Source organism: Grampus griseus (genome assembly GCF_964374135.1).
Source record: "Grampus griseus genome assembly, chromosome: 8".
NCBI classification, from domain to species: Eukaryota; Metazoa; Chordata; class Mammalia; order Artiodactyla; family Delphinidae; genus Grampus; species Grampus griseus.
Genome location: NC_139002.1, coordinates 53,880,306 through 53,908,087, shown reverse-complemented (window position 1 = coordinate 53,908,087; position 27,782 = coordinate 53,880,306). Strand labels below are relative to the sequence as shown.

General features: G+C 41.8%; 1 protein-coding gene across 1 annotated transcript in view; it reads right to left on the bottom strand.

Moving 5' to 3' along the window:
- The window catches only part of GAB2 (GRB2 associated binding protein 2), a 174,400-nt gene that overhangs the window by 12,920 nt on the left and 133,698 nt on the right, over nt 1-27,782 (bottom strand). The window contains exon 3 of the mRNA XM_082659670.1: nt 14,605-14,848. Within this exon, the coding sequence (XP_082515796.1) occupies nt 14,605-14,848 (244 nt within the window). The remainder of the gene's footprint in view (nt 1-14,604; nt 14,849-27,782) is intronic.

Here is a 27,782-nt window from a genome sequence, read left to right as displayed (position 1 = left end):
AAGTGCCTGAAGCAGAGGACCAGGGAGCCAATGGTAGACGTAAGGTGTTCACGTTGTTCACATCTGTCCGCTTGTCTGTGGTGCCTTTCATTTTGTCTTTTGGAATTTCCAGCGCTGGTGGATGCCCTATCTGGATTTGTTCATTTAAAAAACATTTATGGATGTCCTACTTTCCACCTGGGCCGGGCACAATGGATACAGAGAAGCCTCCTGCCCTGGGGGAGGGGGCACAGTGGTAGAGGAGTTGACATACATGCAAATCTTTTTTTTTTTTTTAATAAATTTATTTATTTTTGGCTGCATCGGGTCTTTGTTGCTGCGCGCGGGCTTTTCTCTAGTTGTGGCGAGCGGGGGCTACTCTTTGTTGCGGTGCGTGGGCTTCTCATTGCAGTGGGCTTCTCTTGTTGCGGAGCACGGGCTCTAGGCACGCAGTCGGTAGTTGTGGCTCGCGGGCTCTAGAGCGTGGGCTCTAGAGCGCAGGCTCAGTAGTTGTGGCGCACGGGCTTAGTTGCTCCGCGGCATGTGGGATCTTCCCGGACCAGGGATCGAACCCATGTCCCCTGCATTGGCAGGCGGATCCTTAACCATTGAGCCACCAGGGAAGTCCCTTTGCGTGCAAATCTTATAATCAAGCCAGTGAGTAAGAGGCTGTTGACAGATTTATACCAACCCTCCCTGGTGGTGGTGGTGGTACAGAATGTCAGGGGAGGCCTCTCCAAAGATGTCACCTCTAACTGACTCTGGCAACTGGCCTGGCATAAGGCAAGAGAAGGGAAAAGGTGTTCCAGTTAGAGGGACACAGAAGTAGAACACAATCTGGCAAGTTCAAGGAAACGCAAGCTGCTCAGGCTGGAGCAAGTGCCTTGGGAGGCGGGGCTGAGAGATGGCCGTGGAGGGGCCAGGCCTGGGCTGATGAGAATGGGAGTCCTTGAAAGATTTTAAGGTGGTGCAGGGGTGGGGAGAGCATTGCAGGTATACTGCAGTCACCTTAAACATATGCAAGAGTGAACTCCTCATCTTCCTCCTGACTCTCCAGTCTGGGAAAGGCACCAGCCACTCAAGCCGAAATCTGGAGTTACCTTATGATTTCTCACTCAATAATCACATCAGGTCCTACTGCATCCACCCCAGTTCAGGTCCTCCTGATTTTCTTCTGCAATAACGAAAGGGGTAATAACTCGTCTCCCATCAGCCTAGGACCTCTCTGATCCTCTTTATCCCGCTCACATTGACTTTCTTAACTTCCCAGCTTAACCATTTTCAAAACTGCCTCAATGCCTTTAGGACCGAGTCATATTCCAACGCCAACTCACCTCTCCAATCTCCCCTCCCCAGTTCCCCTTCCCACTCTAGGGTCTACTCAGTCAACTGCCCAGGTGTTCCCGCATGCCCCAGGCAGTCAGGCCTCCGCGCCTTGTTGTGTGGTTTGCTCTGTCTGGAAGGCCTCTTACTCCAGGCTGGCGAGCTCATACTCGGCTCAAGTGGCACATCTTCTGAAGCTGTTTCTTACATCCTCTACCTCCCAGCACAAGCCATCACTTGCTCGACTCTGTTCCTGGAGCAGGCAGCCATTGTTATCTGTGTTACGCACCATTGTTACTTATCTCCTCCATCAGACTGTGATTTCCTTGAGGAAAGAAGAAACTGTGTCTTATTCATTTCTCTCATCTGCACCGGGATCAGTGCTTGTCACATAGTAAACAGTGAATAAATGTTTGTTGAATAAATAAGCAAATGAATGTATAAAGAAAGAAAGAAAGAAAGAAAAGCGTTGGTGCTGCTGTGCCCTTTCCTGAGCTTGGCCTGAACCCTCTGGAGCAGAAGAGTGAAACCCCTCCTCTTCAGAACACATGAGCTCATGTCCCAACCTCCCGCTGTCGTGGCATCTCCTCTCCAGTCACAGAACTACTCGCTCATCCCTCAACACACTCCCTGAGCTCCAGCCCTGGGCTTGCATAATTTACCTTTCTCTGGAATGTTTCCCTGATGCGCCAAAATCTTACACAAAGCGCCAGAGAAGCCTTTTTGCTCCACGATGGTGTTTTAGGTCCTCTAAGTCTCCTTGTCACTTTACTCACCACTCCTCCTTTGCTCCCACAGCACTCTGCTTCCATCACAACACTCATCTCGTGTGAAATTTATCTGGGTCTGGGTCTTTCCACTCCTACCCGACCCTGTGCTTCTAGAAGGCAGGGCACCATATCCTGTCCCCTGGCATAGTTCCTGGCATGTGGTAGATGATACCGATGCACTGAGGGGGACTGACCATTACTTCAAGAATCAGGTGAAAGGAGTTGAACAAGGGAAACAAACTTGCCCAAAGGTATACACTTGGACGGTAGCAGAACTGGTTCCAGCACCCAGGTCCCTGGACTCCCTGCCCAAAACCCACACCGCTACAGTGCGCTCCCTTTGGACAAGAATCAAGAGGGGGAATTCTGAGCACTTAGAAGTCCTGCGGCCTTTACTGCTTTCATGCAGGCCTTTACTGAGGCCTGTGCCACCATGATGTGCTGAGTTGCTTTTCTGGGACAGATACCTGGAAGCAGTGGATTTGGAGAAAGGTTTCTCTTCCAGGGCTCTGGGCTGACAGAGGCCTCATAAAATGAGCCCAGTACTGTGCCAGGCACATCACATGTGATGTAGCTTTTAATCCTCCTGACAGTTCTGAGGGACAGGTATTACCCTCACACATCCGGTGAGGAGAAACGATACATGGCAGACATGGTGCCAGAAGATACTCGAACACAAGTGTATAGGGGAGCTCCCTGGGGGCAGAGAGAAGTTTGGGAGAAAATGCTCCCCCAAGCCCAGCAGCTTTTCCTTTCCATTCCTGGCTCCCAGCTGCTCCCAGAGCCCCAGGTGGATGGGGCTATCACACCACCACTTGTACATGCTTTGGTTTTAATATCAACCCAAAACTCTCTCTTGGCTGTTAGGAATGCTTTCCTAGCTTTTCCCAGCCACTTTATTTTGCACTTGTTCTTTTGTACATTTTCTCATGTTATGGTAACATACTACACCACAATTTCACTCCTTCCACTCTACAAGATGCCAAGTACCTTATAACAATAAAGGGCCAATTTAATTTTTTTCTGCTATTTTTTTAATTTGGAGTATAATTGAATGCTTGTAAGTAAATTAGCCACCATTTAGAGTTCTGTACCTGTCACTGGCAATCCTAAGAGGTCATTTGGACCATCCTTCTGTATCTGACTCATTCCAAATGGATCCTTCCTGCGAGGGAAGAAAAGTCAGAAAATTCTGTCCCACAATCTCTAAGAGGTGAGGTGATCTTTGTATCTCAAACTCTTCTGGCTGCAATACTGAGCCTGCCTTCTCTCTGTGGTTACAGAGAGAAGCTGTATTTGTGAAATTAAATGAAGGTAAAAGCTGTATATTCTGCCTTTGGTCAATCAAAGCCACTGGGAGAATGAGCCTTAGAAATGATTAATCACAGGTAAGTTCTCCATGGACATTTCTGATTTTACTTTTTACCCCCTATCTTTCTGTAGAATAGTGCTTGCTGCAGGGTCAGTGATGCGTTCATTCTGGAATTTCGTTACTTGAAATTTCACTTTCCTCAACCCTCACCAGAATTATGGCTTTCCAGGGCATGTGACCCACCACACACCACAACACATCACATGTTACAGGTTTAACAGTCTCCTTGAAATAAGAAGACAGAGATTGGCTAGAATCCAGCTAGAGGGCAAAAATAAATCTAGTGAAACTACTTTGTTTTCAAAAACAAAAAAGATTCTGCTTGTCTTGACAGTGTCATTCAAAACTCCTTCCATTGGCAATAGTTACTATTCTGAATTATTAGTTATTTTAGCTCAGTGGAAGAGCTGGAGTTTGAGGACTGAAGTCATTTTAACCAGAATACATACTATCTGGTACTTGAAGAAATGTTAGTGGCTAGTAGTATAGTAAGAGTAATAATAAAAAAGTCATGGTTTTATCTCTAAGATGTTTCATTTGTTGTAACTGTATCAGGATCCCTCATGAATGTAGAAGGGGAGAGACAGAAGGCTGGTATTATTGGCCTCAGTAAATACTATTTCACTACAATCATCAGGCATATTTATGTCTATGCTAGGCAGAGATGAACGAGCTGCTTCTCTCTCAAAGTCCCTACTCAAAAGTAACCCTGTAAGATTATTTTGGAGATCAAATGAGGTAACTAACATAAAAGAGCGCTGTAAACTGTAAAGCATTATTCCTCTTTCCAGAGTACCTAGTGTGTAATGTGAATGTCAGAAGCAGTGCATGGATAAAGCCCATCCACATACTTCGCCAGCACTTGGCGTTGCTAGTCTTTTTTGTTTTCGCCATTCCAGGGGAGACGAAGCAAAACCTCACTGAGGTTTTAATTTGCATTTCCATGATGTTTCAGCATCTTTTCGTGAGCTTATTGGTCATTCTTATATCTATTTTTTTTTTTTGTGAAGTGTCTGTTCAAATCTTTCGCCCATTTAAAACAAAACTTGGTTGCGTGTCTTCTTACTGACTTGTAATAGCTCTTTATATATTCTACGAATAACTCCTTTGTCAGATATGTGTTTTGAATATTTTCTCACATTTGGTGACTTGCCATTTGGTTTTCTTAATGGGATCTTTTGAAGAGCAAGTTTTAACTTTGATAACAACTACTTTATCATTTTTTTCTTTTATGATGCCTGCTTTTTAAATCCTATATAAAAATCTTTGTTTACCCCAAGATCACAGAGATGTTTTCTTCTATAAGTTTCACAATGTTAGACTTTACATTTAGGTCTCTGATACTTTTGAGTTAACTTTTGAGTAGTGTGATATGAAGCAAAGGTTTTTAAAAAAATTCCTATATGTTTTGTTTATGGTTCCCTTTGCTGTGCAAAAGCTTTTGAGTTTAATTAGGTCCCATTTGTTTTTTATTTTTATTTCCATTACTCTGGGAGATGGATAGAAAAAGACATTGCATGCACCCCAATGTTCATTGCAGCACTGTTTACAACAGCCAAGACATTGAAGTAACCTAAATGTCCATTGACAGATGAATGGATAAAGAAGATGTGGTGCATATACACAATGGAATATTACTCAGCCATTAAAAAGAATGAAATAATGCCGTTTGCAGTAACATGGATGGACCTAGAGATTGTCATACTGAGTGAAGTAACTCAGACAGAGAAAGAAAAGTATCATATGATATTGCTTATATGTGTAATCTAAAAAAAAATGATACAAATGAACTTATTTATGAAACAGAAACAGACTCACAGGCTTAGAGAATGAATTTATGGTCACTGGTGGGGAAGGGTTGGGGGAAAGACAGACTGGGAGTTTGTGTGACATGTACACACTCTATATTTAAAATAACCAACCAGGACCTACTGTATAACACAGGGAAACTCTGATCAATATTCTGTAATAACCTAAAATGGGAAAATAAGTTGAAAAAGAATAAATACATGTATATGTATAACGGAATCACTTTGCTGTACACCTGAAACTAACACATTATACTCCAATATAAAATAAAAATTAAAAAAATTCTTATATGGATATCCACTTGTTGAAAAGACTTTCATTTCCCTATTGGCACCTTTGTCAAAATCATACATATATTTTTTCATTCTACCCCCTAGATTCACTAATCTGTTCTAGTGATTTGTATGTTTACCCTTTCATCAATACAACACTGTCTTGTCTAACCGTAGTTTGACAGAAAGTCTTGAAATCAGGTAGTATAAGCCCTCTTCTTTTTTTTAGATCTCTTTGGCTATTCACATTTTTTTAAGCATCTTTATTGGAGTATAATTGCTTTCCAGTGGTGTGTTAGTTTCTGCTTTATAACAAAGTGAATCAGTTATACATATACATATGTTCCCCTATCTCCTCCCTCTTGCGTCTCCCACCCACCCTCCCTATCCCCCCCGCAGGTGGTCACAAAGCACGGAGCTGATCTCCCTGTGCTATGTGGCAGCTTCCCACTAGCTATCTATTTTACATTTGGTAGTGTATATATGTCCATGCCACTCTCTCTGGCTATTCACATTTTAGCATATTTTGCATTTTCACGTAAATTTTAGAATTGACTTATCAATTTCTATGAAAAAGTTAGTTGGGATTTCTATTTGGATTGCATTGAATCTACAGATTAATTTGGGAAGAATTGCCATTTTAATAATATTGGGTCTTCCAATTCATAACTGTAGTATATTATGACTCTCCATATTTAGGTCTTTAATTTCCCTCAGCAATGTTAGATAGTGATTTCAGTGAAGAGATCTTGCATGTCTTTTGTTAAATTTATTACTAACTAGTTCATTTGGGGGGCATCACTATATAGAGAATTTTTTATTTTTTTTTTTGTGGTATGCGGGCCTCTCACTGCTGTGGCCTCTCCCGTTGTGGAGCACAGTCTCCGTACGCACGGGCTCAGCGGCCATGGCTCACGGGCCCAGCCGCTCCGCGGCATGTGGGATCCTCCCGGACCGGGGCACGAACCCGTGTCCCCTGCATCGGCAGGCGGACTCCCAACCACTGCGCCACCAGGGAAGCCCTATAGAGAATTTTTTAAAGTTCATTTTCCCAATTTTTCAAGGCTAGTGTGTAAAAATTAAGTTTCGTATAATAATCTTTTATCCTGTGACCTTGCTAAATTCCCTTATTAATTCTAGTATTTTCTATATTCTTCAGGAGTTTTTATATAAACAATCATGTTACCTGCAAATAGAGACAGCGTTACATCTTCCTTTCTGATATTTGTGCCTTTTATATTTTTCTTGTTCCCTTATTGAACTGGCTAGGATTTCTAGTACACTAGTGAACAGAAGTGGTGAGAGCAGGTATTCTCTCCTTGTCTCCAATATTAGGGGAATATGTTTACTATTTCTCCATTAGGTATGATATAAGCTGTAGGTTATCCTTTGAAGTCTGGTATTAGTTTGAGAAAGTTCTCCTCTATTCACAGTTTGCTAAGAAATATTTTTTGTGAAGAGGTATTAAGTTTTGTCAAATACTTTCTTAGCATCTATTGAGGTGATGATTATATGATTTTTCTCCTTTATTTATCTTAATGTGATGAATTATATCGGTTGGTTTTTGAATGTCAAACCAACCTTGTATTCCTGGGATGAACATTACTTTGTCATGGTGTCTTATCCCTAATGATGTATACAAACATATATATTCCCTAATATATATTATCCCTAAAATACATACACACATTTTAAATATATATATATATATATATTTTTTGTTGTTGTTGTTGGATTTGTTTTCTAATATATATATATATTTTTTTTACGTGGGCCTCTCACTGTTGTGGCCTTCTCCCGTTGCGGAGCACAGGCTCCGGACGTGCAGGCTCAGCGGCCATAGCTCACGGGCCCAGCCGCTCCGCGGTATGTGGGATCTTCCCGGACCAGGGCATGAAACCGTGTCCCCTGCATCGGCAGGCAGACTCTCAACAACTGCGCCACCAGGGAAGCCCTCTAATACTTTTTTGTAGAAAAAAAGAAATTCTGTATCTATCATCACAGGGAATAATGCTTTGTAATTCTCTTTCTCATAATCTTTGTTGGTTTTGGTAGTAGAGTTATGTTGGTTATATAAAAATGAGTTGCAAAAGGATTCCTTCCTCTTACGTTTCCTAAAAAGAATTTGGGTAATATTTGTACTATTTTGTTTGAATATTTGACAGAATTAACCAGTAAACCACCTAGCTCTCTAGGTATTTACCCAAGAGATATGAAACAAATGTCCATACAAGATTTGTTAGTGACTGTTTATGTACAAATGCATCTTAATTTGTAATAGCCGAAACTGGAAACGACCCAACTGCCCATCAACATGTGACTGGATAAGTAAGTTGTGATATAAAGATACATTGAATTACTCCTCAGCAATAAACAGGAAAAACTAATGATGCATGCAACAACATGAATGAATGCCAAAAGCATTATGCTGATTGAAAGAAGTCAGAAAAAATAGTGATACTCTATGATTCCATTCAAGTTAATTCCAAAAAATGAAAACTAATGTAGTGACAGAAAGACTGTCAGTGGTTTCTGAGGAATATGGTAGAAGGAAGGACACATTACAAAGGGGCATGAGGACATTTTATATATATGGCATTGACTGTACTTCTATTACCCTTCAAAAATTATTTAAAAAAAAGGGGGGGGAATCCTAGAATTGAAAAATGAATTAAAAAAACTATCCAGGGCTTCCCTGGTGGCGTAGTGGTTGAGAGTCCGCCTGCCGATCCAGGGGACGCGGGTTCGTGCCCTGGTCTGGGAAGATCCCACATGCCGCGGAGCGGCTGGGCCCGTGAGCTATGGCCGCTGAGCCTGTGCGTCCTGAGCCTGTGATCCACAACGGGAGAGGCCACACAGTGAGAGGCCCACGTACTGCAAAAAACAAAACAAAACAAAACAAAACTATCCAAACTGAGCACAGAAAGGAAAAAGGATAGAAAAAAAAAAAAAGAATAGTATCAGTGACATGTAGGTTAAGTTTCAAGTGGTCTAGCATATGAGTAACTGAAGTTTCATATGAGCCTCAAAGGAAAGGAGAGACAAAATGGGGCAGAAGCAATACAGGTAGAAATTTTGCTGGACTGAATCAAAAATATCAACACACAGAATCAGACAGGCAAGTGAACCCCACACATAGTAAATATAAAGAAAAACACACATTAGGAATATCACATTCAAACTGCTGAAAAAAGATAAAGAAAAAAACTTAAATCAGTCAGAGGTCCAAATAGCCAAAACAATCTTAAAAAAGAAGAACAAAGTTAAAGGTCTCACACTTCCTGATTTCAAAACTTATTACAAACCTCCAGTAACTAAAGCAGTGTGGTACTGGCATAAAGATGGACATATAGACAAAGGGAACAGAATACAGAGTCCAGAAATAAACCCTCAATGATTTTCAATAAAGATGCAAAGACCACGGGAAAGATCTCTTCCACAGCAAAGTACAGTCTTTTCAACAAACAGTTTTGGGAAAATTAGATATACACATGCAGGAAAATGAAGTTGGATCTTTACCTTATACTGTATGCAAAACTTAATGCAAAATGGATCAAAGCCCTAAATGTAAGAGCTAAAACAATAAAACTCTTAGAAGACAACAGGGGAAAATCTTCTTGAAATTGGATTTGGCCATGATTTCTTAGGTATGAAATAAAAAACACAGGTGACCCCACATGCCGCGGAGCGGCTGGGAGCGTGAGCCATGACCACTGAGCCTGTGCGTCTGGATCCTGTGCTCCACAATGGGAGAGGCCACAACAGTGAGAGGCCCACGTACCGCAAAAAAAACCCCCAAAAAACACAGGTGACCAAAGTAAAAAGAGATAAATTGGATTACATCAAAATTAAAACCATTTCTGTGCATCAAAGGACACAATCAACAGAGTGAAAAGGCAGTCTTTAGAATGGGGGAAATATCTGCAAATCATGTATCTCATAAGGGGTTAATGTCCACAACATACAAAGAACTTTTACAACTCAACAATAACAAAAGACTCTGATAATAAATGGGCAAAGGACCTGAGTAGACATTTCTCCAAAAATGATATACCAGTTGGCAACAAATACCTGAAAAGATGCTGACTATCACTGATCATTAGGGAAATGCAAATGAAAACTACAATGAGATGCTACCTCACACCCATTTAGGATGGCTACTATCAAGAGACCAGAAAATAACAAGTGTTGGCAAGAAGGTGGAGAAACTAGAACCCTTGTGCACTGTTGTAAATTGGTGTAACCACTATGGAAAACAGTATGGCAATTCCTCAAAAAGCGACAATAGAATTACTGTATGACCCAGCAATTCTACTTCTGGGTATATACCTCAAATAACTGAAAGCAGAGTCCTGAAGAGTATTTATAAGCCCATGTTCACAGCAGCGTTATTCACAATAGCCAAAAGGTGGAAGTAACCCAAGGGTCTAACAATGGATGAACAGATAAACAAAATGTGGAATATACATGAAATATTTATTCAGCCTTAAAAGGGAAGAAAATCCTGACACATGCCACAATGCAGATGAACCTTGAGGACTGCATAAAAAGACAACTACTGTATGATTCCACTTAAATGAGTTACCTAGAGAAGTCAAATTCATACAGATAAGTAGAATGGAGGTTATCAGGGGCTGGGGGAAGGTGAAATGGGGAGTTGTTTAAGAGTGGAGAGTTTAAATTTTGAGAGTTGAAAAGAGTTCTAGAGATTGGTTGCATAACAATGTGAAAGTACTTAATACTACTGAACTGTACAGTTAAAAATGGTTAAGATGGTACATTTTATATTATGTGTATTTTACCACAATTTTTTTTAAAAGAAGAGAAAACAAATCATTCAGAGGAAGAAAGATACATTACATACAGGAGAATAAGAATAAAAAGAACAGCTGACCTGTCATCGGAAACAACGAAGGTCAGAAGACTATAGAATGGCATCCTTTAGAATGCCGAAATAAAACCATCATTCCAGAATTTTATACCCAGCAAAAATATCTCTAAAAAATAAAGGTGAAATAAAGGTATTTCCACATAAATGAAAGCTGGGAAAATCTGTTACCAGGGACTCACATGGCCAAAAATGGTAAAGGAAGCTCTTCCTTTACCAGAAGAGCTCTTCCTTTACCAGAAATAAAAACAGATAAAAACCCCACTAGATAATGTTTAATATTTGCTTTCAGCACTCATACGTATTTTAAACTTAGGAGGGAAAAAATAGTATTTTATAATTATGCAGATATTTACTATTTCTGCTGCTCTTTCTTCGTTCCTGATCTTAGTTTCCTTCTGGTACTTCTTTGCTTTAGCCTTATTATTTCTTTTAAGTCAGATCTCTTGGAAATTCTCTTATTTAACTTTCATCTGAGAGTGTCTTAATTTTGTTTTCATTCCTGAAGGAATACTTTTGCAGAATATAGACTTCTGGGTTGATAAGAGTTTCTTTTTCTTTCCATTAATTTCAAGTGTGTTTTCCTTTATCATATGGAATACTGTTATAAAATGGGCTTTTAAACCTGTGTGTAGTAGTTTCAACATTAGTTATATTGGGGTTGGCAACTGTGCTCTCCCTTGAGAATTACTTTGCTGGCTCTCTGTAGGCTGAGAAATTTTGGATTATATTCTGAATGTTGTGATACTATGTTGTGTAGACTCTGGGTTCTTTTATCATCCTCTGCAGAATGTTGATTTCGTTTTTGCAGGCAATCAATATGGTCAGGTTCAACCTGTAACTTCTGTTTCTCCTCTGTGTGTGGTAGTGAAAAATCTCAGTTTAGTTCACAAAGCTCTGGTTATGCTGATTTGAGTCTGTCCCACACATGGGTAGCTCAAGGTGAGCCTGAGACTTGTGTGGGTTTATACCCAGAATCAGGAATTGCCTTCACTAGCTCTCTCCACACTGGGATACTCCACTCCTTTCCAGTCCCCAAAGGGCTCCTTTTCTGGTTCCTCTAACCAGAAACATGAGGTTTCTATTAGAGTTTCAGCAGTCTGCCCCACTGTGCTGCTTTGTGATGGAGCCCACTCTCAGGACAAATCCACCAGAGACAGAAGATTTACCTGTGTACTCACATCTCCAAGTTTTGCTCCCCTCCATAATCTGCTTCCTTTCTTTTTCTTTACAGAGTCTTTGGGTAATTATATTTTGTCCGGAGTTTTTATCTGTAATTAGTGGGAGGGACAGAAGTCTGTGGTGGCTTCTGCCACCATAGCGGAACTGGAACTCCTAAGTTCTTTTTCAAAGTTTCTATCTCTTTCCTAAATTTCACCATCTCTTTACTCATTATCCAGCCCCTCTTCCCACCATAGATTAAAGCAAGTAACACAACTATTTTAAAGTCTTTGTATGCTAGCTCCAAAAACTTGGTTGATTTTAATTTGTTTCTATGACCTGAGCTCTCTAGGACTATAGGTCAACTTTTACAGTTTCTTCAGATGTCCAGCAATTTCTCATTGTATACTGACATTTGGGATGATATGTTATAGAAATTTCCTTCATAGCAAAAGCCATGTAAATTGAATCTCGCTAAATGTGGGTCCCTTTCTTTTTTTTTTTTTTTGGTCCCTTGTTTTAAGAGTCAAATCAGTCCTGCTTTTTGACTGCTCTTCAGTGCCTTTGAACAGGATTTTAAAATGTTTTGTCCACAGTTTATAATTGTTACAGTATGTTTAGTATCATGCATGCTACTCCACCATTACCAAGAACTACATAATCCTTCTAGACTGAAGAAAACTTCCTTCCCGCCCTCCTTTCCTGCTTGGAATTCTACAAACACTGTTTGAACTTACTGTTTTTTAAAATCTCCCTGAGATCCTGCTCATCACCCTCTCGCTCCCACACCCACACAAGTAAAAACAAAGACACAGAGAAAAGCACAACTTGATCAAGGCCCTACAATTAAGCTGCTTCCCCAGATGTAGATAAATTCTGTCTCATCTATTATGTTACCTCCATAGCACAGATTTGTTCAAATATTTATTATGCACCTACTTTCTGCCCTGAGTCCTGTCCCAAAGAGCAGTAACATATTAATATAAAAATCCGTAATACGAGGTAGGAAGTTCCAAATGCTGTGAGAAAGATCATCAAAAACTGCTATGGGAATTCAGAGAAAAATGAATTCCAGCTAGGAAGATTTAAAAGAGGTTTTACAGAGGAGGTGAGGGTACAGAGAGTGGGCCCAGCTGCTAATTCAAGCAGAGACATTTATATATGTGTTCGCTGTTGCTTTAGCAGTACCATGGGACTGGAGGTGGTGGCAAGTTGTTAATACTATATAAAGCCTTCCACTTAAAGTATGCTCTGCAGTCTGCACTGACATCATCTGCAGTTTTGCAGAAAGGCAGGATCTCAGGACCCACCCCAGGCCCAGTGAATCAGAATCAGCATTTCAGTAAGACCCTCAGGTATTTCATAGGCACATTAATGTTTGAGAGGCACTAATATAAAGTGCTCTGTCTTTCACTAGAATTATGACTGTAAGACCTCGCATTCTCTACTACCAGGCAATCCTACATGTAGTAGAAGGGGAGGCGGCACAGGAGAGCATCTGGCAGTATGTCCTGAGCACCTCCTACCTCCTGGCTACCTTAGGTATGTTTTGCCATTTTATGCTCGTTAAGTAAGCCTTTGAATTAATTATTCCCACTCTGCAGATAAGGAAATTGAAGGTCAAAAAGGCTCAATATGTGGTCCAAGGTCACAAAGAGGTGGCCAAACCTGAATTTGAACCCATAACTGACTGACTGCAAAATACTTTTCACTCTGTAAAGTACTTTTCATTCTACTATACTGTCTCTGGTCTGTGCTTCATGAGAATCAGGTACTAACTAGTTCAGTGATCTTGGTTAATTCATTCTACCTTTTTAGAACTCAGCCCTTCACGTGTATGTTGATGGAAGTCGACTGAACTAGTGAAAGTTCACAAATGAATCAACGCTGCTTCAGGAAAATGGGTTTTTCAGGCAGACTTAAAACTGAGTGTTGGGAGGTTCTGTTGCATGAAAATGACTCAGAAAACCACAACCAGAACAGCACAGTGTAGAGAAAAGAATACAGGACCAGAAAGGAGAAACCTGGGTTCTAGTCCTCTCTCTGTCATTTATTAGTTGTGAGTCTCAGTTTCTTCATCCATGAAATGGAGATAAATGATCTACCCTGGCGATCTCTCAGTGTGTTTAACTGGTTTAAGTGAGATTATGCACGAAAATACTCTGTGACATGATTTATTAATACAGCCAGTTCTCTAATTACCTTAATTTTCCTAACACAAATTAGATATTTCTAAATTAATTCATTAAGGAACATGATTTACAATCTGCTGGCCATGGTAGAATTGGGAACCAGCTCTGGCAAAAGCCCACCAGCTCTGCACTTTCGTTTACCCTAACAATGGGAATAAAAGGTAATAAAAATATGTACAGGCTCTGCACCTGTTAGAGTTGATGGTGTTAGAAAAACAAAAACTTATTCCAGAGCAGGGAGTCCTTGCTCTAGAACTTTGTGTGATGATGAAAATGTTTTATATCTGTATTACGCAGCATGGTATCCACTAGACGTGTGGCTACTGAGTACTTGAGATATGGCTAGTATAACTGAGGAACTTAATTTTAAATTTTCTTTAATTTTAACTGATTCAAAGTTAAATAGCCACATGTGGAGAGTGGCTGCCACATGGAACTGTAGCTCTAGAGCAAACGTGAGATAAGGATTTGTTCCACAATGTTAAGGTTTTATAGTTATACTCTTAGGGCCAACAAGTGCACTGACTTTGTTTTTTGCAATTCTGAAACTCTAGTTCCTAATGCCTTTTCTTCAAATTAAACCAAAAAGTTTTATAGCATGATTTCTGATAATGGGAGGCTTCTTTGGAATCCAATTATTATTGTATAGCAACGTAGATGATACGAATAAAATGTGAAGGTTGCCTAAGCAAAAACAGTGATGTTTTGTTTTATAATTATATATTTGCCCACCTGGAAAGATAAAATAGTTTACTCTTACGTATTTAAAATTAAACAGCAGAGTCTGAAAGGTACTAGGCCCTGCGAGCGGTTGCTCAACCAACTACTGCTGGCCTACCTTGCGTTTTCTGCTCTCCGGCTTATGCACTGGTGCAAGTAGAGATACTCCTGAGGTGCACTGGTGGACAAGGCGGGCTGCACGTGGTTCGACACCGAGGGTTCAAAGGTGAACAAGGTTGGCTGGCTGGAGTGCGATGGGGCTGAGGATTTTCGTTCTCGGAGAAGGTGCTGATTGGAGCTGCTGAGCTCAGCTGGAGAAGAGCGGGGGCCGTGACTGGCTGAGGAAATGTTCCTCAGGGAGTCTGTGAAAAGCAGAAAGAGCTCTCTGAATGGTAAAGGAAGGGAAGGTGTCCTTATCCCAAACTGGGTTGTCAGACGAGGAGAAAATACTAAGAGCAGAGGCAATGGTCCAGCCGCAGCATTCTCTTCCTCATGCACCTGTCCCGGCTCTGCCCTCCCAGAGCGCAGGGCTGTGGCTTCCAGGCTCTGGACCTCCGTACTGCTCCTGGACGCGACTCCCTATCACAGCCTGGGCAGTATCTGCCCCACTTCCAGGAGGTGTGCCTACTCGAGGTCCAGAAGTGCGACTCTGGCTCTCGAGCAAGGCCAGCCTCTGGGGCGGGGAGTGCCACGGCCTTCCCTCTCTTTGGTGGCTCCTGCTCTCATCATCTCCGTCAAAGCTAAGCTGGCTTTGCTAAATGAAGCTCTGCTTCCTGAAGACTTATTTACTGAGTCCCTGGACTGTGTGTTACTGTACTAACGATAAAAGCACATGTAATTGGAACGGTCCCTTAAGACTGGTCCCAGCTCCTCCCGCCTACCCTTCCAAGTCCTCTGAGGACGATGTTCCCCACATCTTGTACTCACCACTCTCCATCTATTGGTCTTTTTTCTCTTAAATCTTATCTTAAACTCTCGTCTGTTGTGTTAGAAAGGAAGTGAGGTATTAAAGACAGATAATAGTTTAGAGTAATACCCCCAGCCAAGGGCATTATTCATTTGGCTGGCTCTCTAAGCTTAGTCCAAATTCCTTAGCACAACATACAAGGCCTTTCACAGTCTGACCTATTTCCTGTTTCCCTCCTCCCATACCCCAGGCATATGAAAGCTTCATCAGTCTGTGAATGCACCAGCCCCCCCCCTTTTTTTTTTTTTTACATCTTTATTGGAGTATAATTGCTTTACAATGGTGTGTTAGTTTCTGCTTTATAACACAGTGAATCAGTTATACATATACATATGTTCCCATATCTCTTCCCTCTTGCGTCTCCCTCCCTCCCACCCTCCCTATGTGACAGAGCGAGAGAGTGGCATGGACATATATACACTACCGGCCCCTTTTATGATTCTTTGTTTTGGCGTATGCTGTTCCTTCTGCCTGGATTTCACTTCTTCTCCTCTGGCACTCACACACAGACTTTAAGACCCTACACGGGTATCACATTCTCTCTGAAACCTTCGTGGACTTGGCCATTCTTCTGGGTGCTAACAGCACGTGGCCCATGCTTCATTATATCCACTGTCACCCTGCTTCCTTGCCTGGCCCACGGGTTTCTAAGAACAGTGACGGATGATGTTACCTCTACAGTGCCAGCATTTACCGAATAAACCCCAGGTACATACAGAGTTCTGAGTCTGTCTTTGTAGAATAAGCAAAAACATTCATTCAGCATACAATTATTCCAACAGTGAAACTTTTTTGTTCAAAAGAAAGATTTAAAGATGTATTTTCTGGTGGGAGGTAATGTTTTAGTGGTGATGATGGTGGCTTTCTATGGTTATTCAAAGCACTTCAGAGGGGACATAGTTCCCTGTTATCTGACCTATTTTAGGGCCCTTCTCATGGCCCTGGGCAGGATCCACCAGCTCACGGATGCTCTGCAGCATTAATGACTCTGCAGTCTTTTCTGCTGCTGGGCAAGACAACTTCTGCCAGCGTACAGCAGGAAAAGCCACAGGCCTCTGGGGAAAAACTGTCCCATTGACAGCTGTGTTGACCTCCAAAATGAATTCCCATTACAGGTCTCGTAGTGAACTGGATGTTTGTTAACAGAATCAATGGCTTCATTACTCCATTAGACCTGCAAGATGAACTCTCTAGTGGCAGAGGAGAGGGTTTGTGCTGGGGGACAGAGAAAGCCCAGCGCCGGTGATCAGCCCACGCTGCTGCCTGAGGAGACATAGGGAATGTGCAAGGGAAACCTCTGGTGCATTCTACACTCTCTGTGGTCTTTTGGACTCCTCCTCCTCTGCCCAGACCTTCAATGCGGGCTTTCTCCAGGGTTCTGCCCCAGACCCTCCTATGACCTCGCTCTCGCTCTGGAGACTCTCCAGGGGTATCCTGTCCACTCTCACAGCTTCAGCTATGTGATAACAGCTCACAAATCTGCATCTCTAGCTCAGTTCTCTCTCCTGGGCTCCCTGTCTTATATCCCCACCCCCATCCCCCATCAACTGAGCGTCTCCATTCAGCTGTCCCACAGGCAGGTCAAGCTCAACAATCTAAACGGAACTCCTCCTCCTGCGTCTCTAGTTCAGTGAAGTGTATCAACGTCACCATCCAGTCAGTTCCCCAAGCCGGAAACCTAGGCATCATCTGTGACTCTCCCCTGTTTCTCAGCAACCACGGCACGTCATCATGTCACTGCCTTGCTTAAAATTCGTCACTGGATCCCTGGTATCCTCAAGATGACTTACAAAGCTCTCTCTTTTAAAAACCACTTTCCTGTTTATTTCTTCAATCTTGTTTCCCACCTGTACTTCCTTGTGTTTCAAACAGAATTTCAGGAAAACACCAACCTCTTTCTCATCGCTCCATACATTAGGCTACCAATTCAGTAAGGGCAGAGGTACTGTCTCTCTTGTAACAGTTTTACCCCTAGAATGAAGCCCAGTCTGTGATCCAACTCCATAATCATGTGTTGATTAAACACAGGAAGTACATATAGCATAAGTCGTCATACTCCCTGAGTAACATCCACTGACTCCTCATTCCCTTCAGAATAAAGTCCAGGTTCCCCAATCTGACAAGAATAGCCATTTTGTCACAACCTACTTATCCTGCCTTGTCACCCAATTCATCCTTCATGTCCCCTATGCTGAATGCTTGTGGGTCTGTATAAAGGAAGAGTGACCTATCCTCAGCTCTAGGGCCCTCTGCCTCCAGCTCAGGCTATGGATTCAAATCTGTGACCCAGTCTGTTTACTCACAGAGCTAGAGAAATTTCACCTGAGTCTCAGTTTCCTTATTTACAAATTGAGATAGGGTGGTTTTATGAGGATGAAGTGCATAGAGGGCCAAGAAAGCACTGCAGGTTGTAGGTACTCAAAATGTGTTCTAGTCACTTCTGTATCTCTGTGCCTAGAACAGTCCCAGCACATAGTGGGTGTTCATGACACTGAATTCATTGTTGAATGAATGAAAGAATTTTCCCTGGCATAAAAATCCACATATGCTTGTTTCTTGTGGTCAAAGTCAGAGAGGTTTTTCAGGTCTGTCAATAAGACGAAGTAAGGGGTAGCATGAGTTGGGCCCACAGACACCTGGAATTCCACTCTTCTGACATAAAGCCATGTCTGTGAAGCCAGTTAGCTCCATAATGGCCTGCAGCCCCAGGAAAGTTCTTTCAAAGCTGTTTGGGCACTAAATCTTGCCAAAAGCCTACCTCAGCTTGCAACTTTAAAAGACTTCTACCTGAATTCATGTGATGATTCCTTGGTACCTTTACTGGGTTGAACAGTGTCAATCCAAAATTCATGGAACCTCAGAATGTGACCTTATTTGAAAACAGCATCTTTGCAGATGTAATTCGTTAAAATGAGGTCATACTGGATTAGTGTGGAACCTACTTCAATGACTGGTGTCCTTATAAGAAAACAGAGACAAAGACATACAGGAAGGGGATGAAAGAGGTAGAGATTGGATAAACAAAAGGTGATATATCCATACAACAGAATATTATTCAGCCATATAAGTGAATGAAATACTAATACATGCTACAACATGGATGAATCTCCAAAACATTATGCTAAGAGAAAAAGACTAGTGATAAGACTATAGATTACATGACTTTATTTATGTGAAATGTCTAGAATAGGAAAATCCAAAGACAGCATGTAGACTAGCGGTTGCCTGGGGTGGGGAGCAGTAATGGAAAGTGACTGCTAATGAGTATGGTATTTCTTTTTGGGTTGATGAAAATTTTCTAAAATTAGACTGGTGATGGTTGCACAACCCTGGGAAATACTAAACCCACTGAACTATATACTTTAAAAGGGTGAATTTCATGCTATGGGAAATACATCTCAGTAAATTTATAAACACACACACAGTTTGACAGTTCCTCAAAAAGTTAAACACAGAGTCACCATATGACCCAGCAATTCCACTTCTAGGTATATACCCAAGAGAAATGAAAACATACATCTACACCAAAACTTGTAAACAGATTTTCACAGCAGCATTACTTATAATAGCCAAAAGTAGAAACAATCCAAATGCATATAAGCTGATCGATAAAGAAAATGTGGCATAGCGTATAATGGAATATTCAGCAGTAAAAAGAATAAAGCACAGGACTTCCCTGGTGGCGCAGTGGTTGAGAGTCCGCCTGCCGATGCAGGGGACATGGGTTCGTGCCCCGGTCCGGGAAGATCCCGCATGCCGCGGAGCAGCTGGACCCGTGAGCCATGGCCGCTGAGCCTGCACGTCCGGAGCCTATGCTCCGCGACGGGAGAGGACGCAACAGTGAGAGGCCCGCGTACCACAAAAAAAAAAAAAAAAAAAAAAAAAAGAATAAAGCACAAATACATGTTACAACATGTACAAACCTTGAAAGTACTGTGCTAAGTGAAAAGAAGCTAGATTCCATTTATATGAAATGTCTAGAAGTGGTAAATATATAGAGACAGAAAGTAGATTAGTGGTTGCTTACGGCTGGGGTGAGGATGGGGTACGGGAAGTGACTACTAATGGGTATAAGGTTTCTTTTCGGGGTCATAAAAATGTTCCCAAATTAGACTGTGATGGCGGTTGCACAGCCCTGTGAATATACTAAAAACATTGACTTGTACACTTTAATTGAGTGATATATGGTGTGTGAATTAAAACACACACACACACACACACACACACACACGCATAAGCCCTTTGCAAAGTATGAAGTGTAAAGTATATGCAAGAGATTAACAGTCATCCAGTTAAATTTATCTGCCCTTTAGTTTTTCTTTATTTCTTCTCCAAAGAGAAAACTGAACACTCAGTAAATACTGAGCCCTTACTAAACCCCCTTGAGTAAGAGACATTCTCCCCTTCCTACCTTCAGTTCCCTATAACTCCTCCAACCCGCTGTTCAGGGTTTCACCCCATAATCATAGCAAGGCAGTGGGAAGTTCAGCTACACAGAAGGCAAGCACTCATGGTTTGGGGTGAAAAGACTCAAGCAGGTTGAAATTCCACCTCACAGTGTGTGGACCTCATGCACAGGACAGGAGTCAGGAGCCCAGGGATCCATTTCCAGCTCTGCTGTTAACTAGCTGTGAGATCATGGACAGGTCTCTCTCTGAGCTTTAGTTGCTTACCTGTCAAGATGGGAGGATAATCCCTGGCCTGCTTGTCTATCTTACTGGGCTGTTGTAAAGGGCGAATGAGATAAGGATGTGAAAACAAATACATGCACTCATATAAATATTCACAGCATTTGTTGTTATTGCCTGGGTACCTTTTGAGGAAAGGAAAGAATGGTAAAGATAAAGGAGACATTAGACAATACGTGGCTGGGCTGTTTTTGGTATGTGGCTGTAAGGTTGTTGTAATGATGTGTCTTGGGTCATTAGGAAGGTCAGTTACACACAGCGAGAAGAAAATGGACATTTCCAGACTTCTGGCCTGAGCTTCGATCTCCAAGTCTAGACGAAAGATAATGCCAGAAAATGCCTGAGTCAATTTGTTTTCTTTTCAGCAGGGTTTTATTTTTTCCTCTTCTTCCTGGCTTCTTTTTAGGGCCCTACAAAATCACTCCCCTTCCTTTCCACAATCACCCCTGGGAAGCCTTCCCAGCATAAAAACACTCCTCCCACCTTCTTGCAAAACTCTAGAACAGGAAAGCTCTGAAGGATTTCAGTAGAGGAGCCCAGCCCAGGCATCCACTAGCTAGTGATAACAGGAGCAGGAAAGGGGTGGTTGGCGGGAGCTTCTGGAAAAGGTGACTGGCCAAATAATGACTGGTTCCCTTATCTCAATGCCCTTTTAATCTTTATCCTTTCCCCCCCCCCAAGACTCAGTGGGTCTCAGAACCCGTAAAATGATAGACCAAAGTTCATGCTGGCGCCCAGGCTGGATTCAAAGCCTGGCTCTACTAACTCCTGGCTCTGGTCTTGGACAGGTTACATAAACCTCTTTGATCCTCACTTGTTCAATAGGGAGAATACATACTTTGCAGGGCTGCTGCAAGGACTGGAGGTCATTTATACAAAGCATTTAGCACGGCACCCCACCATTCTTACTGCTCCTATTCCTAGAGTACACATGGAACCGGCTGAGACCCTGAAATTGGCCAAGAGGTATGGAATTTCTTTCCAAGTCACAACTATACCTTGTATAGATGTTATACGTGGATTAATAAGAACGACAGGGACAATCCTGTCTACAAGAATCACAGCTGCCATTTACTGAGCACCTACTATGTGTCTCTGGTCTACCCCGTGAGGTAGATATTATTATTACCTCCATTGGTTTTTCGTTTTGTTTTTTGGGGGGATGGAGAAACTGAAGCTCAGAGAAGTTAACAGTGAGCTCTGGGGTCACACATTTAGGAAGTGGCAGAGTCTAGATCTGAAAGAGATCTCATTGTCTTCAAAGCCAATTATTTTCACCCATGTAGAGAAAAGAGTTCCTACACAATCCCTATGAGGTGAATGGTATTAGCTTTATGGGAGGCAGAGTCAAATAACAGAATGAGGGTCTAGGTCCAGGTCTGCTGCCAACTGGTTGCGTGACCTTCGGTACGTCATTTCACCTTTTTGGGCCCTGTTTTCTTTATTTATAAAAGTGAGAACTTGGATTAGACCAGGGATACATGTCAAAGCCATCTTTGGGAAATTTACGAGAGCTGCTCCATGTAAGACCTAATGAGTTATATTTACACATTTAGATTCAGATCCACTGGCTTGGTTTTTAACAATCTCTGGTTCTTAATTCTGGGGCAGAGGTAGAAGGGTTGGGGTCAACTGAAAAATCAAGGGCAAAGCAAGTTCTGAAAGCCAAATGAAAGAACAAATTCTTCCCAAAATCTTTCTTGGTATCATCAAAATTCTAAATTGGAAACCATCCATGCTCTTCCTGGCCCTCCTTATCATTTGTCCACAGCCGACTCCAAAGGAACAGTGAGCAACAGAGAGAGCCTGACGTGGTTCAGAAACGTGGGAGTCCAGGTTCTAAAACTACTTTGCCACAGGGCCTTGGGCGAAACTTTTAATCTCTCTCTACATCTCCTCTCCCATGCTGTCAAATGCCAAAGAGAACACCCACCTTACAGGGTTCTTTTGAGGATTCAATGAGGTGAAATACGGGTAAATAGTAACTATTAAATACTAAGTAAGTGGTAGTTAGTTGACAATTGTTATATCATTTATTCCTAGAAGTAGAAAGGTGGTAAAATTCTGAGGGTTCTCACTGGGGAGAAGATGATTAATGAAAGAATTTTGAAACTAATGGTGTCGGATTTTATGGGATGAGTGGTCCCCTGGAGAAAGCTAATTGAAAAGCAAGAATCAGATGGGTGGAGAATTCTAGAAACAAACACCTGCTGACAGATTGGCTGAGTGCAACATTGGATCAATAGAGCCAGGTCATTTTAACTCACAATCACAAGCCTAAAATTATTTAAAAAGGAATAATCCTCAGAATCCTCTGGCACACATCATTACTAGAGAATTTATTCATACATTTAGGATCAAACACAAAATGTCTTCACTCTATACAATACCTCACATAATATGGTAACTGGAGGGGAACCTAGGGTCCAATCATTACCACCACTGCCCTCCCTACTCACCCCCAAATCTCTCATTTACAGTTGGAGAAACTGTGGTCCAGAAAGGTGAGGCTACTTGTCCAAGGCCACACAGTGGATCAGATGTAAACCCTGAAATGAAAACTCAGATCTCTTAGTCCAGGGGTCCTTCTGCGGTACCAGTAGAAAGATGTATCAATGTGAATGAAGATGTATTCTCTATAAAGGGGGGTGGGTAATCAAGCCAGGAGATCTGACCACCAGGACACTGGCCAGTGGGATTGCTATTTTGTCGTGAGTTTATAATGTTATTCATATTTGCATGGTAAGTAGGCATTTGCTGGATCCAACTACTAAAGACCAGTATAAATAATTCCCCAAGTTCAAAAATATAAGTCTTCTAGTGTTTATAAAAACTATAAAACAGAGGAAGAAAAAAGGGGAGGCAGACAGGCAGTAACATGAGACCCTGTGAGACCTTTCAGGGACCAGGCCTCCCCACTCCCCTTCTGAGGAAGGATCTGGGAAAAAACACCATCTCTGAGATCCAAGGGCCAAGTCACGGCACCCTGACCTTGACGGATATGATCTCTTGGTCTACTTTAGCAGAAATCAATCCTGTGAAGGGGCACAGGGCAAAAAAAGTGAGTGGCTGCAGCTCGCAGGCATGTCACACAGTCTCTGGTCACACGTCCTTACATAACCTTCCTTTGCCCTGCGGCATCTCATTTCAGAGATGGGAAACTAAGGTCCACGGCAAATGCCATGCTTTCTATAAGGTCTCTGGTGAAAACTAATTATGCCTTCCTCTAAATCGTACTTCATTTTGCTTTTTGTTTTATGCTGGGCATTCACAAATCTCTCATACTAAACAGATCATGAGCTGTTGGAAGTCAGGACCTAGACCATCTGTTTCTCTGGTGGTGTTCAGCACAACGCTGTGTGTCTGCTAAACGTCCAGATTAGAACAAGGTGCTCAATAAACACACCAGGGCAATACGTTTTGTCAGAATCTTTCCTCTTTGTGTCAGAAGAAGGAGTGAAGAGCTCCAGGATCTGAACGTAAGCTGCTGTTCAGGGTGGGAGGAACTGTTACCACTTAGCAAGGCTGTCTGAGTTGTGTGTGTTTCTGGTTTTGGACAGCTGGTCTATATTTAGCCACGCATGCATTGTCCAGTTCACGTCGGACAGGTCAGCTCTGTTCTCATCTCACCTGCCACACGGACAGCACACCTCAATTGTGACAGACCTTACTCCTGCTCCTTTGAGAGGGGCTTTGGTTGACTGCGTGTCCCCCTCAAAGAGGGAATCCATAATTGGAATAAGCACTCTTGTTGTTAACTTAGGGTCATGAGTACTGACCGTGGGCACTCTGCTAAGAGCTTCAGGCCTGTCAAAAAGAGTGGATCTTGTCCTTGCTCTATGAGCTTATACTGCCGTTGAGAAGAGCAAATTTACACTTAGGGCAGCACTTCTCCCTTCCCCCAAGGAACTTTGGGGACTCACTAGTATTCCCATGGGAATCAATCCATCTAGTGGGCACCATAAGCTCACATGTCAATGATGCATCTGACCCTTGTGACCTTTCCACAAAAATATCGAAACTATATCACTGTATTTTTCAGCTAACCAACTTCGTAAGAGGTAAGCTTCCCCTTCCTTTCATAGTGACTTTCACTAAGGGACAAGTGGCTACCAGCGTGAAACACAAGTGTCAGATATTCCAATGATGGGAGTTTATCAAGAATCATTACCAGTGGCAATAATCACAAGTACAATTCCTGAAACTGCTCTAGTCTGGATGGCGAGGCTGGGATTCTAAGAGCTCCGGCTTGCCTAGGGAATTATGAGATCCACAGCATTACCTGACCCAGAACTGTGGCTGTAGGAGAGATAGTGTGGTTAGGGGAAAGGAACGTGGATTCTGAAACCCGAATCTGAGTGTTTTGCTGTGGAACCTAGGAATGGTATCCGAATCTGTGCCCTAATTTGTAAAATTTCTACGAATCGCTACCTGCAGCGTTGTCCTGGAGAGTCAAGGAATGCCATAGTGTCTGTATATCAGTGCTCCACAAACGGAACGTCTCCCTTAGCACTCCATCCCTGGGGTAATCTGGTGTATGAACTGCATCTGCAGACCTTCAGGGTTTGATCAGAGGCAGGACTGGTACCAGAGCATGCAGATGGATTCAACTGGCCTTTGACGGGTGAGTAGAGGACTGCAGGCAGAGAGCCTGGCAGGACTCAGCTTCCAGTCGGCAGCTCTTTCTCAGCCACTGTCTCCGGTCCTGGGGTCACAACAATCTCCTGGCTTCATACCTGTAGCTTCCCTATTCATCTTCCAGCCTTGTGTCCTGATGCCTCAGTAACCCTAGGTTTTTTTTCACTGGGATCCAAAAGGGAGAGTTGTTTTTTAACATCCCTAGGACGGCCAGCACACTAAGACCATATGCACACGTATCTGAGTGGGCCTGCCAAGGCATATTATTATACTAGAACAGGAGCTGGCAAACTAAGGACCATAAGTCATATCTCGTCGACTGCCTGATTTTATAAATAAAGTTCTATCCCTATTCATGGGCATATTCTTTACGGTTGCTTCTATGTAAAGTTGAGTACTTGTGACAAAGAACGTTCAGGTGGTAAAGCCTAAAATATTGACTATCTGGCCCTTTAAAGAGAAAGTTTGCCAGCCCCCAGACCACAAGTTCTCCTTCTGGTTTGTACAATCATGTCCTCTCTCAAAAATCTTAGTACCTAACTTAAGCTGCTCACTAAGGAGACAGAAGCGGGCTGAAACCAAGACCAGTGAATCCCAAACCTATGTTTTGGAATAATCAAGAAGAAGAATCACAGGAAAAGCCCGTGTGGAGAGCCCATGAATATTATTATAAGAAATCATATTCACTTTCATTTCAGCACACCTTGGGCACAAACAACATGCTAGTTTCTAGTCAGCATACAGAATCAAAAGGTTCAAGAGAATAATATGATCGACTTGTGTTGACAGGCTTGGGAAACCTTCTTGGCAAAGCCAGAGAAGGTCATCACAAGAGAGCAGAGACAGCAGTGAGTCTTTCTCAGGTCTTCATGCACATGCTGAAGACCCTAAACAGGTATCGTGACAGTGTGAGGCAAGGAACTATATCTAGAATTTCAGGGTATGGGTTAATAGTTACGAACATGGATTCTGCAGCCATACTGTCTGGGTTTGAATCCCAGGTCCTTTACTTAGTAGTTGTAAGAACTAGGGAAAGTTACTGAACCTCTCTGTGCCTCAGCTTTTTCATCTGTTAAATGGGAATAATGATAGGTATCTACCTCATCAGATTATATAAGTTAAGATCTGTGAAATGTTTTGAACACTGCCTCTACATGGTAAGCTCTACGTAAACATTACCTCTTACTGTGAGTAGTAGTATATTTAAAGAAACACCTTTGTTTTTTGAGCACCTCAATAACTTAAGTATAATGCATCTCAAATCAGGAAAGTCAGCAAGGCTTATTTGATAAACATATTAATCACACACAGTAAGAATGTTTCCAAGTTCAGGGAAAATAGAGATCGTGTTATCTAGGATGTTTCAGTTTTGGGGAGATAAGAATAGCACGGTATACACACTCAAAGGGCTGCCATGCAGATCACAGAGAAGGCTGCAACAATTTATTAGCCATACACCGGACAGATATTTAATGTGTGCTTATCATGTACCAAACGCCATACTTTAAGTGGATTCTTATATAATCTTCATAATAATATTGTGAAGAAAGTCTTGTTTCTATTTTACTGATGCAGAAATTGAGGCTCAGTAAAGTAAACTGACTTGCCTAAGACCAGGTTAAGACTGAACTCATCAGTGTTGTGGATTCATGTATTTATGATTCCAAGACCTATGCTCTTTGCTCTTTGTACTAGATTGACCTCCTGAACCGGTGTGTGTGTGTGTGTGTGTGTGCCTGTGTGCGTGTGTATATATATATATATATATATATATATATATATATATACATACACACGCACACAGGCACACACACACACACACACACACGCATCATACAAGTATAAGATGCAACCTGGGTTTCAATTCTAGCCTTGCCAGTTAGCTGTATGCTCTTGAGCAACTCAGCTCCCCTCTCTTGACCTCCAGACACTGTCATCTGAGGAGTTTGGAACAAAACACTCTCTAAGGGCCCTTCAAGATCTCATATTCTAGAATTTTCTCAGTTTATGAAATCTACTGCCTTCTCTGTCTTGGCTGGGTGTTTTGGCTGTTATGATTCACCAGCCATGAAGAATTCGTTCACTGACCTCATCCACACAAGAAGTGAGGCGGTGGGGAATAAAAGCAAACAATAAATTAAAGGTTGATATGTAAAATAAAGTTCATATCCTACCTCTTCAGACTAGTTAGAACATCATCCATTTTCAATTTTTCTTTGCTTTTTAAAAATTGTTCTTTTTCATTGTATACCACTATTTCAATATATGGAATTTTAGACTCTATGTCCTGTTAATAAGGTTAGAATGTTTTTGAAGCTTCTTTTTTTCCCCCTCCTCAACAGTGAATTTCTCAAAACAACGTTTAGAAATAAGTTGTAATTTTTTAAACTGTCATTTTATGTAACTATAACTATTTACAAAGTTATAAACAAACACTATAACTAAATCATTCATTTGAATCATCATTGGGCAGCCACTATGTGTCTCTACTGATGTGGTGACAGAAAGATAGAAGGGTCATGTTCTCATCCTCAGGTCTCTGACATATCTCCCCTCATTCCCAAACTTTGAGCTCTAGCCTCAGTGAACTACTTCCAGTTCCCTAAGCTTCTGGGAACTTGGAGAAAACAAGAGAAACCTGAACTATGAGGTGGTGGATGTGTTAATTAACCTGATGGTGGCCATCATTTTACAATGTTTGCATATATCAAATCATCATGAGGTCCACTTTAAATATATACAGTTTTGTCAATTATACTTCAATAAAGAGGTGGAAAAAATAAATATCTGGTGTATTTATTTCCATTTATGTGAGGAAAAAGAGAAAAGAGAAGAAAGAGAAGAAAGAAGAGAAACCTGAAGTAACTGAGAAAATCCTGTATTGATCAGTTTTAACCTAAGTTGATCAGAACTTTAATTTCTATCACTAGCCAGATAGGGGCTTGATATTGAAATTAAATTCAGAAATTGAAAAAAACTTTTCTTTTCTTTTCACACTTGAGG